The sequence below is a fragment of the Primulina tabacum genome, chromosome 5, assembly GCF_025594145.1.
Source record: "Primulina tabacum isolate GXHZ01 chromosome 5, ASM2559414v2, whole genome shotgun sequence".
In the NCBI taxonomy this organism is placed as follows: domain Eukaryota; kingdom Viridiplantae; phylum Streptophyta; class Magnoliopsida; order Lamiales; family Gesneriaceae; genus Primulina; species Primulina tabacum.
The window spans coordinates 19,266,946-19,284,308 of NC_134554.1; the positions used below are offsets into that span (position 1 = coordinate 19,266,946).

At 36.0% G+C, this 17,363-nt stretch overlaps 1 protein-coding gene across 1 annotated transcript; it reads right to left on the minus strand.

Annotated features, from left to right (window-relative positions):
• Positions 1-10,440: 10,440 nt before the first annotated feature.
• LOC142547232 (uncharacterized) lies at positions 10,441-16,893 on the minus strand. The gene is made up of 18 exons (XM_075655405.1): positions 16,689-16,893; positions 16,405-16,585; positions 15,326-15,682; positions 15,095-15,235; positions 14,734-14,866; positions 14,522-14,635; positions 14,337-14,410; positions 14,187-14,261; positions 13,652-13,744; positions 13,508-13,568; positions 13,072-13,404; positions 12,337-12,463; positions 12,155-12,254; positions 11,998-12,067; positions 11,685-11,837; positions 11,506-11,601; positions 11,077-11,396; positions 10,441-10,926 (listed from the first exon to the last, which is right to left on the minus strand). The coding sequence occupies exons 2-18, from the start codon at positions 16,489-16,491 to the stop codon at positions 10,744-10,746; spliced, it is 2,517 nt and encodes an 838-aa protein (XP_075511520.1). The 5' UTR covers positions 16,492-16,585; positions 16,689-16,893; the 3' UTR covers positions 10,441-10,743.
• Positions 16,894-17,363: the final 470 nt, after the last annotated feature.

Below are 17,363 nucleotides of genomic sequence, written 5' to 3' on the forward strand. Positions count from 1 at the left end.
AAACTGCAAGAAAGTATAAAAGGCGTCTTGAAATCATCCATACTTCATATCTTGCCACTGATGAAGATCTTATTCAGCTGATCCTTGTGAAGGACTGGAAGGTGCTGGAAAAGATTGCTTCTTCAGAAGGCTTCAGAAGAGTTAACTGTCATGAATTATCTAATTGGATGTCCCTTTGGCAAGATGCCACTGAAAGGGGAACTAGTCATGTAATCTGGATGAGATTTTATCAATAAGATTGTAGTTTCGATTCATTGATGTTTCCTTATCTGCATATGAACTGATATCAGTTGACTAACAGTTAACTAACTGATAATGGCTAACAGAATAGTTACTAACTGGTATTTGACTAACTGAATAAAAATCAACAACAACTGTCATAACAACATTAAAATTGATATAATTAAGACAAATCAATTAAACAAAGAATATTGCAAAAATGAGAAAACTTAGTCTCTGGTAGAGGTTTGGTGAAGATGTCAGCTGCTTGTTGTTCAGTTGGTATGTATTCCAGCCTTATTGCTTTCTTCAGAGCATGATCTCTGATGAAGTGATGCCTAACATCGATATGCTTGGTCCTAGAGTGAAAAATTTGATTGTATGTAATTGCAATTGTGTTTATATTATCACAAAATATTGGTGATTCTTTTGCAATGACTCCATAGTCTTTCAGTTGTTGCTGAATCCAGAGCAGTTGGGCGCATAAGCTTCCAGCAACAAGATATTCTGCTTCAGTTGTGGAAGTTGCTATAGATGTTTGCTTCTTGCTGAACCATGAAATCAGTCTGTCTCCTAGAAACTGACATGATCCACTGATGCTTTTACGATCAAGCTTACATCCTGCATAATCTGCATCTTAGTATCCAACTAAATTTAAAGAAGAGTCATTAGCATACCATAAGCCCACATTTTGTGTGCCTTTAAGATATTTTAAAATGCGTTTGGCAGCTGAAAAATGCGATTGCTTAGGATATACCTGAAATATTGCACACATACAAACAACAAATACAATATCAGGACGACTAGCAGTTAGGTACAATAATGAACCTATTAAATCCTCGGTAAAGTGTCGTCTCAACTGATATTCTCCCTTGATCATTGTCTAGTTTGATTGATGAAGTCATGGGAGTAGTTGCAACTGAACATGTTTCCATGCCAAATTTCTTAAGCAATTCCGTCGTATATTTGGTCTGACTGATAAAAGTACCAGTTTCCAGTTGCTTCACTTGCAGACCGAGGAAAAATGTCAGTTCACCCATCATACTCATCTCGAATTTTTCCTGCATTAACTTGGAAAATTTCTCACATAATTTGGGGTTAGTTGACCCAAAAATAATATCAACATATATTTGCACAAGTAAAATGTGATCATTCTTTGAAAATTTGAACATAGTCTTATCAACTGATCCAACAGTAAAATCATGATCAATTAGGAATTTTGAAAGAGTTTCATACCAAGCTCTTGAAGCTTGTTTAAGACCATATAAGGTTTTGTTCAAATGATAAACATGATCAGGAAGAGAGTGATTAACAAAACCCAGTGGTTGTTCAACACATAATTCTCCCTGCAACTGACCGTTCAGAAATGCATTCTTCACGTCCATCTGGTAGACTTTAAAGTTCTTGAATGAGGCATAAGCGAGGAACATTCTGATTGCTTCCAGTCTTGCAACTGGTGCATAATTTTCATTGTAATATGTTCCTTCTTCTTGCCTATATCCTTGTGCTACAAGCCTCGCTTTGTTGCGCACAACTGAACCATCTTCGTTCAGTTTGTTTCTGTATAACCACTTTGTACCTATAATGGTTTAGAAGCTGGTCTTGGAAATAAGTTCCAGACATTGTTATGAGTAAACTGCTTTAGATCTTCTTGCATGGAATTTATCCAGTTAGGATCAGCAAGAGCTTCATCAGTTTTCTTATGTTCCAGTTGGGAAATGAAAGTTGAATGAATAAATAAATTAAACATTTGATTCGAGTTCTTACCGGATCAGATGGATTACATATTACCAATTCTGGTGGATATGATTTCTTTTAGCTGTACTCAGCATTTATTGCATGCATCTCAGCAACTGCTTCGGTTGGCAACTGAATATTTTCTTCAGTTTCAGTTGATGTTGTATCAGTTGGTAACTTAGTATGGTCATTTTGCTCCATCAACTGATTATCAGTAACAATTTCTTGTTCAACTGATTGATCCAGCACTTCTGGTTCTGGTGTTTGAAGGATATTTCAATTAATGTGATTCTCTTCTTCATTATCATCCTCCAAACTAATATCTGTAAAGTGATCAACTATCTCAACTGGATCAGTTGGCTTATCAGTTAGCCCTGATTCATCAAATACAACATGAATAGACTCTTCTACATTCAAAGTGTATTTGTTAAAAACTGTGTAAGCTTTACTAACTGATGAATACCCAAGAAATATTCCCTCTGCAGATTTAGCATCAAAAGCTTTTAAATGATTTTTGTCATTATCAAGAATAAAACATCTGCAGCCGAATATTTTGAAATAAGAAACCACACTTTTGCGTCCATGCCAGATATCATACTGTGTTTTCAAATGATTCTTATTAATTATTGATCTGTTCTGAGTGTAACATGCAGTGTATACTGCTTCTGCCTAAAACCTCTGAGAAATACCAGAATCAGCAAGCATTGTTCTAGCAGCTTCTTTAAAGGTCCGATTTCTTCTCTCAGCTACACCATTTTCCTGAGGAGTTCTTGCTACTGAGAGCTCATGCTTGATCCCAGTATTTTCTAAAAATTGTGAAAGATTTTGATTGATGAATTCAGTCCCTCGATCAGACCTTATCTGATTTTTCATTTAATAGTCTTTAGAAAAACTTAATCAGTTGTGCAGCAGTTTGGTCTTTGGATTTAAGAAAGATTACCCAAGTAAATCTTGAAAAATCATCCACGACGACTAAGGTGTATTTCATTCCCCCTAAGCCCATGACTGTATAGGACCAAAAAGATCAATATGTAGTAGTTCTAAGCATCGGGAAGATGATTTACAACCCTTGATTTTAAATGAAGATCTTACTTGCTTACCAAACTGACATGCTGAACAATTTTGTCTTTTGAAAAATCTATTTTGGGCAAACTAGTTACAAGATCATGGTTACTCAGATAAGCAATAGATTTAAAATTTAGGTGGTTCAACCTCTTATGCAACAACCAGTTTTTAGAATATTTGGAAGCTATAAAACAAACTGGTGCATAAGGTTGATCAGTTCAACTGACTTTGTAAGTGTTCCCACAACAATTGCCAGTAAGGATGACCTCATCAGTTGAGTCTCTAACTGAGCAAGTATGTATGTCAAGCTGAACTGATAATTTATTGTCACATAATTGACTGATGATAATCAAGTTATATTTCAAATTTTCAACTAGTAAAACATCTTTGATAGTGAAATTACCATGGATAAGCTTACCCTTACCCACAGTTTTATCTTTGGAGTTGTCTCCAAAACTGATGTTTGGACCAGTGTATTTGATCGGTTAGCAAATTTGCATCCCCTGTCATATGACGTGAGCATCCACTGTCCAGATACCAGGTTGATTCTTTGTTTGTACATTTCACCTGCAATCACACACAATATATAATCTTGGTACCCTCAACTATTTGAGTCCTAAACTGATTAGTCCTTTAGGAACCCAGACTTGGACCAGTCTAACTGACTTTTCAATTGCTGTGTACCAAATAGTTTTTCTCGGCTTGTGTGTGCTTGATATGTAGTGTGCAAATGAAGCAATATGAGCTTTAGCCTTGTTCAACTGGATGTTCAGCCGATATCTTTTCTGAACTGTCTTACTGTTATAGTAATTGGAATAGCCTATTTGAATAGTTTATGTGTTTATTGCTAAACCTTTTCGATGAATGATTTTGTGGGTCAGTTGAAATTTTTGGGTTATAACCAATACCATACCTTCTACCCTTATTCTTATTTTCAATAGGCTGTACAACTGATTTACTTGGCTCAGGCTTCTTCTTGTACCAAAACTGATTTTACAAACTGAATATATTTCTCTTTGTCCATGTTCAGTTTTGCTGAGTATCACTGGTGAAAGTTTCATCTTGGTTGCTAAACCCTAAACCAATTTTATCAGTGCTTTTTGCTTATCTTGTATTTCAGATGATTTATTCCATGTCTCAATAGGCTTAGTTTTCTTTTAATTCTCAAGCATTAACTGCTGAATCATAGATTGATTCTTGTTTCTTTCAGCATTCATCTCAGCAATCTCACGTTTAAGACTCAACAGATCAACTGATTAATCAGTTTCAGTTTTATCGTCTTTGGGATCAGTTTTCTTTGCTCTGTCTTTCTCAAAAGATAGGGCAAACTTGTGATACTCATTGACCATGTCATGAAGTGTAGAAATAAGTTCATCTCGTGTGAAGTCAGTTGAACCAAAGTCGAATACATGTTGACTGGTTGACTCTAGTTCTGTGTCATCGGCCATCAGACACTTGACCTCCTTATCATCATCACTGGAGCAGCTCAAGCTCTCAGGTTCTGAATCATCACTGTCATATTATGCCCATTTGGACTTGCTTTCCTCTGATAGAAGCACCTCATGTTTCTTTCTGTATGATTTCTTATCATTCTTAGTTCTTCTCTTGTGCTCGTAAGATTTCTTTCCTTTTTCAGTTGAGCCTCGACTGTCTTTCTTTGGCTTAGGACAGTCAGCAATAAAGTGACCAGCTTTGCCACAGTTGTAGCAAGCATTAGGATCTTCCTTGGAGTTACTTATCTGATACTATCTTTGAAAGTTTCCTTGATTTCTTCTCATAAATCTTCCAAACTTTTTGACAAATAACGACATAGTGTCATTATTTAACTGATCAGCAGATTTGTCAACTGAACCAGTTGGTTCAAGTTTGACAGTGGTTAGGGCAGTTGTAGTAGCTGGTGTAGAAGGTTTCCCTTCTCTGGTTTGCAACTCAAACTCATAGGGTTTTAAATCAGCAAATAAATCATGAAGTTCGACCTTGTTTAGGTCCTTTGATTCTCGCATTGCCATGGTCTTAACATCCCATTCCTTGGGAAACCTCTGACTACTTTCAGTGCTACCTCTTTATTTGAATACACCTTTCCGAGTGCATTCAGTTCGTTTAATATGCTATTGATTCTTTCATCATATTCGTGCATGGATTCTCCAATCTTCATCTTGATATTGTCGAATTTTTGAACAACAACAGATAGTTTATTCTCCTTGGTTTGCTCATTGCCTTCGCAGAGCTGAATCAGTTTCTCAATATTTCCTTGGCAGTTTTGAACATTTTTATTTTGCTGAAACTGACTTTGTCCAGCGTTTTGTACAAAATGTCTTTAGCCACAGTTGTCCAAGTTGGCTTTTCTCTTGTCTTCAGCTGTCCATTCATCTCGGGGTTTTCAATGCGGTGTGGTGCCCCATCAGTTATGGCAACATCAGTGTTTGCCTTCAATATTTTCATGGGTCCGTCTGTAATAATGTACCACATGTCATCGTCTTGTGCAGCTAGATGAGCCTGCATTCTGATTTTCCAATCATCAAAATCTTCTCTGGAGAACATTCGAATTTTATTGAATGAGGACATGGTAATCAGTTTTTATATAGGAATATTCAGGAACAAGATTCAACTACTCTAATACCACTTGATAGGATCGGGTAAAGGTGAAAGATTGTTTAGGAGGGGGAGGGTTGAATAAACACTAACAATTTTCATAACCTTTTTTCGATTTATGAGTCAGTTTAGTGATAAACTGATACTCGGGAATCTTGTAAGTCGATATCAATCAGTTAACAACAAAAGTGCGAAAAAATAAACTGATTGATAGATAGAATAAAACTAAAATAAGAGGACACAAGAATTTATGGATGTTCAGAGATTTCAAACACTCCTACGTCATCCCTTCTATCCCAATGATACGATATTCACTAAAAGACTTTGATCGATATAAAGAGTTGTACAGACCCACTTTCAGTTTTGGACTTAACAATGCCAAACTGAAACTCTTAGTTACAAACTAGTTTACAGTACTCAATTGGACTGAAATAATTTAGCACAACTGATCTCTTCAAGATCGAGTATAATAACAATAACAGTTTGTTTTTGTAAGCTCGAAGTAAGGCCTTGAATTCTATGAATGTATACAATAAGCGTGAACAAAGATTTCAGCAGAGTAATAGCTCAGTTGATAGAATAGTATATCGATCGAGTTAATTACAGATAGTCTCTCAGCTGATCTTCTCTGCTATTTATAGGCTTTGCCTCCAACGGTAATATTAAATACAATTTGAAACTTTCTATCCGTTGTTTGCCACGTCAACAATTCTTCTGATAGTCGTACACTGCAGCTTTTCTGAAATGCGGCTATCCCACTATTTGTTGCAGTCAGCTTTTGTAGTTGTGAGTTGAACATCCTTTTCCTTAACTGATGACGTGTATTGCTGAAGGATCAGCTGATAGGATTTAGCTAATAATCTCACAACTGATTGTAGTAAATGATCAGTTCCAACAGATCAGTCAGTTGTCTACGTAGTTCAGTTTGCTAATTCAGTTGCCTTTGAAAATTTGCGTACTAATCTTCAGTTAAGGGCAACCAATAGTTTGCGTATTTTAGATCAGTTTCTACCAGTCTTCTTGATCAGTTAGTTCAATATATTAAATGCTCAGTTTGTCAAACTTCCGAAATTCAGTTTCCAACATATATATATAAAATAAAATTAAATAACCATTATTTAATTTATATAATTAACTCATTGGTTAATTTAATTCTAGACCCCTCTTGAACATTTATGGGAATTTGTACACGTTATTAGTCACCACTACTAATACAATCATTCAATCAGTAAATTCTCAATTCACTAAATAAATGATTCCGAACTCGTCGTAACCCTGATCGACGATCCGAGAGAGGGATACAAGTTTTGTTCATATAATGAAAAATGAAAATTTCTAATATCAAAAGCTTCACTTACCATATTGGGCAACTGTCAGTTTAGTGAAATCTTTCACCAAAACAGACAGTTTCACTCTCTTTTATTAATTAGTAATTATGTTAACTTCCATTTCTTACATCCTATGGAATCAGATTATAAACTCTTTTGTAAGCATCTTGTCGTCAAATTCAACTCTTGGAATTTTGACTTTCTCAACGAGAACACAGAGTCTGATACTTGTGTGACCTTCAATGGTTGAAGGATACAGCTAGCCGTGGGTTTACATCTCCATGTGATTCAGAATAACATTTATTCTTCTTTGGGCTTACCCTATTTAGCCCCATTCTTTTCATCAACTCCTTGATCAAGAATGTCAGAACTCATTTCTGATTGCATCCATCGGATCATGGTAAGAGAGTCTAGTAGCATCGTCCCATGATCTCCTAGGTATCGTTGATAGTGTCTGGAAGAACCTTAATTCATGGTTTGTGTACACTACGGTCCCTTCAACACATATATCTCAATCAAATCTGCAACCATTGGTATATCGAGAGTTGCATATGAATTCAATAACGATGTGATTTATCTTTGAAACTAATAGTGACATGGTATGTGCAACTAGGAAAATATCTTTCCCTAAAGCACATTTCTTGCTCTGGCCATAGAATCCTTGTACTATTAACTCATCAGATCACATATGATATCTTCACCCATAGGCCAACGATGAATCCCCGATTACAATGCATTTGCTCCTACGTATTTCGAAACTACACCCAAACTCGTCTCCTGATAATCCTCAATAAAGTTGATAAACGGATCAAAATGCATACTTGTACATATAGCCCCTACATTGTCCGTCAAATGACTAATGATGTACAACCATAACCACAGATTGTTTCACTCGATAAGTGAGAACCATTTGGACAGTCCGAGGGAGGGTTAATCAGTGCTTCATAATATGATCACTCATCTGTATGAATGGACTTCTCCATGTCTTTGCTAATGAAACACGACGTTTACATCACAGATATTAGTCTCAAGCTCAACCGAACTTTATCTTTATTTTAGGTGGCTGATTCGACTAGGAACCTGTTTAGAATATACGAAACACTTCCTAATGAGTTTCATGATCTTACGTTAAGAGGTAGACCTCATGATAACTTATTGTATATTCAAAAACTTTATCTATTCAGCTTGCATGGGTATACAGATAAAGCATAGTGACATAACTGAATAAAATCATAAAATATTATTAAAATAAAGATTATTTTATATTAGTGTCAATAAAAACCCGAGCCACGGTTGACTTACTGGACACCTACTTTAACATATATAATATTTATCTATATATAATATAAAAATAACAATAACTATAATAAAATATAGATAAATATAATAATAACAATATTATATATATATATATTATTAATTGACGAGTTGACGGTTTAACCCGCGTTTAAGGTTGGTTCGGGCAGGACGGTTCAAAAAACAGGTGGGTGGGGCGGGTTGTAGGTCTAGACTTTCTTGATTGAGCGGGTCTCAAATTTGATCAAATTTATTCAAAACCTATCCCGTTGTCATCAATATTGATAGTGTATTTGGAATTTAATTTGATAGGAAAATAACCTTCAGACACGTGTTTTTTTGTTGTTGGTAAGAGCACTCACATTGGTGCATTAATAGGTAATTATTAACATCAATTAATATTCATGCACCAATGTGGAGATACACATTATTAATCTTGGCTGTCATGTCAGCATAAAAATTCATCAGTATTAATCTCTTTAATTCACATAAAACAAAAAAACCAAATGACTCTTTTGAATATATATATATATATATATATATATATATATATATATCAAACGGCTCTTTTCATTTTTTTAATAATATTTTAATCAATATTGAAATTAAGTTATTTTCAAATTAATAATACTATTTATTTTCAAGAATATTTATTGTACATTTTTAAACAAAATTAGAAAGATATTTAATTAATATAAAATAAAAATAAATAAATAAGTGGATAGTGAGATCCATAAATAATGAAAGTTGATATTAAATGAATGTGAGTATGTATTAATAATGAGAAAGTGTTAATATAATGATTATGTGGCTCGTGGAACCCACACTTTTTGAAGAGATGAAAGTTAATAACATATATTAATTACTACGGACGTGGATGCCCTAATACTAATTTGATGGTTAACTTTAATTATTATCATTTAATTAAATAGAGTAGAGGATATATTCTGGTATACAATTTTATAGAATAGAAGTTTGATAGAAACATATTCTCGAGTACTTACAAAATATAGGCAACCTATGTATTTTTTTAGTAGGTTTTTTGTCAGATATTCTAATAGATCTTTATCCGTGAGATGAGTCAACCATGTTCATATTTACAATAATAAGTAATATTTTTAATGGATGACCAAAACAGGAGACTTGTCTCACAAAATTGTCTATGATACCGTCTCACAAAAATTTGTGTGACACTAACTTAATAACTAAATTTTCTGCCAAGACGGTATGATTGTGAAATTATTTATCACACACAATTTAGGGTATTACACACGAGACCTAAACTAGTTATTATAGTCTCTTAATTAACATAATCAGTGCTCTTTTCCATCCAAGGCGTGCACAGAGGCGGAGGCACATGGTTGTTTACCCTTTTTAAAAAAAATTTATATGTAAATTTTGTATAAATTTGGAATAATATGATATTAGTCCGGGTAGATCAATTTAAAATATTAAAAGATTTTAGAGTTTAAAATTACAGCCCGAGCGGAGCCATATTTCTGGCTCCGCCACTGGGCCTGCATATCTTTTAAATTTTAGTATAATTTTATATACAGTACATTTTTTTATAAGTAAGTAATTAAAACTGATTTTATATAAAACATAACATTTATATGTGTTGGATTACCTGATTTTATATAAAACATCACATTTATATTTGTTGGATTACCTACAATGTCTGCTTGGCATACGGCATTCTGGTGGCTCGGGAGACTGCAAGTATGCCGGCTGCGTCGTGGATGAAGGAGCTGCGGGTTGTTGAAGAGGGCGGCAGCGACTGTGGTGGCGTGCAAGAGTGCTTATGCGGCGTTCAATAAGCCGGAATTTTGTTGCACCGGCCAGTATTCTGACGGCGAGTACATGCTCGCTAACGCAAGACTCTTGGATGGATTATTATAATTCAATTTCACCACTTTAGTTCAAGCTATGGTGCTAGTCATTTCAGAAATTGGTGAGGGCAGTTTATACAAAATTCTCAAATTTAATTTATGATTTCCGTTGCATGTTTTGCAATTTCTTTGCATGCATGGAGTCAAGATATTGAGATCTCGTTACAATTTTTATGCGTTTTTATATTTATATTCATTCATTCCAATTAAATTAGGTAAAAAAATGTAAAAGACAACATTACAAGGGCCAAAATGCTATATCACGACTACTTTTCAATGGACAAACCAACATATGTACCAGAGACCAGGAACGATTTACATTTACAATTTTCCAATATTTTCTGTATTAATTCATATCATTTCTCTACATTTGGACTTCCCTCTTCGAAAGCCAAACCCTCAATAATCATTCATTCCCTCCCAATTTTTTTTTCAAACACTTTTGGGCTGGGAATGGTCAAGATTTCTACACTATCACGCACCTGCAATTTGTGCCATAATTTTACCTACCAAAAATGACAAATCATTGAAGAAAATAAGGAAAACTAGATCCTACATACAATGTACATAAGTCCCACAACGGTTGCTGCCCGGCTTGTTTACCGCCTTAACCATCGTTACAACCATGAATTCAATTCGCCCCATCCAGTGCACAGACCTTCACCGTGGTCCTCGTTGCTGAAGAGGGTCTGGTCCGAGCAATCAAGTGATGCGCCGCATGCTAGGTTATAAGATTGGCATGCCGAATGACATACACGTAGACGATTGTCGCCATCTTTGTCACACTTTTGGATAGATATCTGGTTTGAATATGGCAAAAATGAAACAGAAGACAACTTATTATAGACTTACAGTACTTTGTGGACCCGAGTCCTTATAAACACCTAAGCCACCCCCAGTGGCTTTCCACTAACAGGTGCAAATGGAAAAATAAGGGAGAAAATACTTACCCAACAGGACAATCGTTTGGCAGCTCCATCACAGTCTCGGCCTCTAATATAATTTAGAAATTTTCGAGGACCTCCCGGGAACAACCTATGGTAATTCGGCATCACAACAACTTCTTCGAGCTGCTGCAAGATACTCAACTCACTAGGTGCGCAATGTTGCCCCAACACATCTTTCTCCAACACATCTTTGCATACTGAGAGGCTGGGGAGAAGCATGGAGCTATTCTGGCACTTGTAGCCTGCATAATCTGAGCATCGGAACTCACAGACACCATCGTCACAGACCCCACCATGTAGACTGCACTGTTCATCGCAAATGGCTGCGTATGACAAGAGTACCATGTGAAGCAACGCTTGGCAAAAATAACTTTTATATGCTTTGCGTGAAATTAGTATTGAAGGAAATCGGTCTGTGTAATTTTATATTACCTGTAGTACAGTCAGTCCCAGTGAACCCGTTCTCACAATAGCACACACCACTATCAAGGCACTTGCCATGGCCACCACAGTTGTTAGGGCAAGTACCTGTAAATGAAAAAGAAAGATGATACCGTAAACCGTATATAGTTATATAAAATATCAGTACATCAGAGGGTTGATACACTTACGTTCGCTACAATCATAACCCTCAAACCCCAAAAAGCAATGGCATCGCGAATCAATGCAATCGCCATTAAAATTACATGAATTAGGACACCAACCAGAGACAGGAAATGGATCGACATTGCAAAGCTCATGGTATGCTGGGCAGATCAGTTCACCTAACATTGGCAGTGGACATTTTAACCGATTGGTTATGAAACAAATGAGTGGTAACACCCTTTTAAATAAAACAGAGATACGCAGGCACAACACATATGCCATAGGTATATGTACATACATGTATAAGTTACCATTACACATATAAAGTTATGTAATTACCACTGAAGCCTGGAAATTGAACAGGTCCACCAGCCTCAGAACATGTTTTCCAAACACCATCAACGGCAACCTAGAAAGACATTCATAAATATATTTAGGTTATGATATTGACAGCCTCGAAACTCATCAAGAAACGTGTTTGTTTACCAAATCATACCTCCAGTGAATTGTTCATACACCGGTGCTGATAACAACCATTGCCTTGGATCGTGGATCCCCTGAAAAACCCACTGCGCACTAACGATGAAGCCATACATCTACATGCAATAACAATATGAAAAGAATTGATTCGTAATTTACACTCACGATTCTATAAAAACATTCTAAACAAAATTTCACCTTGAATTACTTCCCCGGACTTCACCTAACATCCTGTCCGGTGCCCGGGCACTGGTAGTGTCCATACATGATCCATCAGAGTATGCTACAAAATAAGTGCAATAATCAGCCAACGACGACTGACCACCTGCAAGAGAAAGAAAATTCCCATTAGACAGACTATTAATTATTAGGATAATTTCTCCGCATCATTAAAAAACAACAAAATAAAATTTATAGCCATTGTCAATCAGAAACAACTACAATCATTTCGTTCGATAATATAATGAATCCATTGTGTCAAAATCATCTTAACCAAATAAGAGCATATATATGCATTCGAAGTGAAGCATGAATTCCCTGGATATTCTTCAAGTCTTGAACGAGTTACAACCTATCTCAAGTTAATGTTTTCATTATTTTACATTCCTAAAGAAGCATTAGAGAAATTAATGATGTTTTTTTCTGTCCAGCAGATTTGATTAGGTTAATCAGCTAAGGAAAAAAATGGAAGTTGGCTCCTTGTATATTCAAACAACGATGATAGAGCAAAATTGAAAGTTAAAATAGAAGCTCTTACTCTCAACGATTCAAGTAAAGTTAATAGAGTATATTTGTGAATTCAGTTGGCATATGAAATCAAATAATCCAAGTTGATATCATTATAACATTTAAAACGAATTACACTCAAAAAATTACACATGGTTGTTTGAGTATAAGAGTTTTAACTTCAAGAAATGCAACTCAAGAACACACCTTTGTTGGCCTGTGGAAAGTAGCGGGCCCATTGGGGAAGATCCCCACTGTAATTTACTATAGGACAGTATCCTTCGGCTTCTCTGTTATATGTACATCCAGAAAACTGCGTTGAGTTGCAGTGATACGCACCCTTCCAACGGCTGCAAGGTGAGGTAATAAACTCAATTCCTTGGTTGCGACCCCATTCAAGGCGATCTGCCATGCTGTAATTTGCTCGGTACCATCCACTATCCTCAAGCAAAGCAAGGGTCATCTTTGAAACTACTGATCTTGTATCTACCGAGCCAGTCATAATTTCATTCATCAAAAGTCTTTTCTCCCAATGGGAACCTGTGGAAAATTGACGACAAAATAAGAATCAGCAATAAGATATAATCAAGTTAAGGGCATGCTCAGATACTGAGAGGAATAAGAAACAAGAAAGGAGAACAACCTGACGTGCCACGCCCGCCACCATCTTCAAGCTCCAATCCCGTGAAATTCGCTGAGAAAGCCTAGAAACATGAAAAAATTGCAAGAAATGTTCACTGGTACACTTTCTTGGCTTTGTAAAAACAAATATAAATATATAACCTACCCCATAGTGATGACGTGAGTGCATGATGACTCGAGGAAGCACCACCCTTGTTACTATCCGTCCATGTTTTTCATCCATAGCTTGATCAATAACCTACAAAGAAGTTCAACAAAAAAATTGCTCAGTCAGATTTCAAGAAGAAAGAGTCAGAGTAAAAGTAAGGGTTAAAGTAGAATGTTTCCATTGATTCCTCATGTATCAAGCTTTTGCTTGTTTGAATATCTTTTCACAATTTTTAAAGGTGTTAAATGACATTTCTGGTGTCCTGTCTTCGTTCAGTTCTATGTACAAAACGTCACTGTCAAGTAATTTCAGTTCCGTATTTTAGTCAGAAAAATGTATTATGCAAAAAGAATATGTTTTCCAGTTCCACAAATAAAAATTCATCACTCTGCAGAGACACATATGCAAGGGGAAATTCCACTTCTAGGATATGAATGATAGTGAAGATTGAAAACATAGATGCACAAAGGACAACATCCAATGACATAATTTCATAATACCGAGAAATACTGAAGATTATGGCACTACTTACCCGACCTCGCCTCCTTTTCCTCTCATCGCGGAAATGACCGAAGGCATGGGGATCAAATCCAAGCACATGCACAACCTACAAAAGCATGAACTCAAGAGCTTAACCAAGGCACTTACCTAACTCTCAAAGTTAGTAGCTTAAATTAACTACCTCATGGATTAGAGTGGCTGATAGTAAAGTTTCGGCCTCAGCAGTCAAGTGGCGAGGTGCAACATTTACATGCCCTGTATCCAAAAAATACATCAGTAGTGATCCTCTTCCATCAGATAATAAATAGGATAAATGCCTTGACAATAATTTCTCTCATTCAAAATTTAGTACGGCAAAACAAATACCAGCAATAGCACGACCCCATTGGTCACGTTCACATGCCACTGCCCATGCAAGAGTATTGCCTGTTGTTGGTCTGGTTGTGACGAAAAGAACCAAATCCGCATTAGCAACTCCCTCTGAAAAAATTATAATTTTTATTATTAAAGGAAGCTTTTCACGGCAGGCTGATTTATGATCTCACCATCTCAGAGATTACTTTGCGCAAAAATGTTACCTTCCACGTATTCCCTTGGAAGCTGCACGCCTCCATCTTGTCCACAAGCAGAATATCCACTCAAACGTAAATTCCCCTTCACAGGCTCAACAGATAAGGCTCTACTGAACCAATCTGCTGTTTGCCCAAGAGCCTGAAAAAATATATTATGTCAAGTGTTTTCAAGAGACAACCTTGAACAGTGCAAATTCCACCCTGAATCTCCTACTATTATTAATCTGCACGAATATTAAGGCGTTACTATAGATACCTAATTGCCATTACTCAACGATCGCCATTTGTAAGTTTCAAGCATTCGGTCCTTCGATGTGACAACGGTTGACAACCAGGATACACAAAAATAGTCGAGTAAGACCATTACCTTGCGAAGGCGATACTTTTTGTCATCCCCAGCTATGTCATCTAGCGTACAATTATACCAGCAGTCGCCATACACCCGAGGATCGCCATGAGGGTTACAAGAAGGTGCCCCAGAAATAGAAGCACCAGTTGGTTCCCCAAGCTGGTAAACAAAATATAAAGGCAACGGTAAAAGAACCCAGACATTATTTTAAATGTGATAAATTGAAAAGTGGTTTTTACAGATGCTTGCCTTAACAATATCCCCCGCATTTCGGCAGTCTCTATCAGATGAATGACCAACAGCATCATAATTTAAATAAATCCTAATGGGTTGCTTAGCATCATTCTGCTGCTTCCCTGATTCAGATAGGCTGAGCAATGCCCTTCCCCTACTGTGAAGTGAATTGGAATGATCAGCTTTGTCATAAAGCTGGGCTGAAACCGAATAAACTTTACGGCCAGGTTTCTTCCTTTGCTTGATAATCTGATCGTGAATACAAGAATGTGATTTTATGTTATCCTTGCCCTGTTCAGGTCCTTGCCTGTGCAATGTAAAATCTTTGTTTGCTGAATAAACACCATCCAGCAACAACAATACCAATAGAACCTGAAATGCAGGCAGATAACAACTTTACTGTCTATTTACATACTACATTTTACACTAGTGTGTGAATCGGTATGAGGTATTTCCAAGAAGAAAGAGGTACAAAAAGCCCCAAGAAATTCAGGAATAATCACTTGGAGCAGGTTAGACTAGATTATTAAAGTAAACAAAATAATGTCAACTTTAACCAAATCCATTATTTGCAAAGAGTCAAAGACATGAATCAACACACCTGTAGAAACACAGAAATTTAAGAAACAGTTTATGCATGTTTACATGACCATAAGTCAATTCAGCAAAGACTGGAATCACAATGATAAAAAAATAAAAAACAAGGAACAAAAATTTTTTATAGAGAGGGATGCCAAACCCAAATAGCAAAATCTTACCAGGAAGACACATAAATGATATATACAAAATTAGCTTCCCAAAATAAACCCAAGTTCGCAAACTCGAAATTTATAAAAAAAAAAAAAATTGGAACACAATCCAAGATTTTGCAACTGATCATGGAAGACAAGTATAAGGTTACAAAATCCTAGCAGATTTTCCATTTTTATTCCCCGGCATTACCTCTCCGCAACAGCCCCCAATCGACGGAATTCTCAATTACAGCTACAAGACCTCAATAAAAATCTAATCTTTACTTCTCACTTCATACAAAATCAACAACGATCCAAAGAACCCGTAAACTGAACAAGAAGACAAAACAAAATAGATACTACCTTGGCACAAATGAAAACAAAACTCAGTTGAAATCTTGGAAGCGAAGGAATCTCTACGCATCGGTTACACCGAATCCTTAACTCCATGAAACGGTGGCGTTTGACGCGGAAAACCTCGTTCCCATCAAATCGGCGGCACTTCGCCGATCGCCTCCCACCCGCAGAGAAAACTCAAGCCCTTCTGCATTACACAACCCAGAAACTGAAATCTCTTGAAATCCACAAAAAAAGGCCAAAGATTTCAGCTTTTCGGAGAACTCATCCAAGAATGGCAGCAATAATACCTCTGCTGTATCATGCAAAGACAGTACGAGTGGACCGTAAAAACGCCTTAGAAATGTTGTAAAGTAGCAACTCTCAAGGGATTTAACGGTGTGGAGAGAATAAGAAATCCAAATATTGAAAATTACAATAAATCAGAGAAAGTTGAAGGCTGGTGGGAGTGGGTGGAGTTAGCTGATATAATTCTGATTCGGCCTTCCTCAACCTCTTTAATCTACTTTTTTTTTTATGTTGTTTATGTGAATAAACATATATAACATAGATAAAAACAAAGTAAAGAAATGAAAATTATAAATATTGCAAAAATTCATTTTTTAAAAAATAAAGAAGTTTAATATTGAAATTCGTTTGATAAATTCTAATAATTTGACAAAATCTATTCTTCTATTCTATTCTATTTATTAAGGGTGAAGACATGATAGTAACCACCTAGGGTACACCAACTTTTTCTTCCAATTTTACCCTTATATAATACTAATATTACACTTTTATTTTTTGTCTTTTTTTTTAAATTTCAACACACACATTTATTTTTATTTTTTTATTTCAACAATTCAAATATCAATTTAACCCCTCCATAATTTATAAAGTTTCACTTTAGTCCATTGATAATGATAAAAAAGACTGTACACACGTATCGCGTGTGTAGAGGAACTGGTATATAGAAGGCAAGGGTT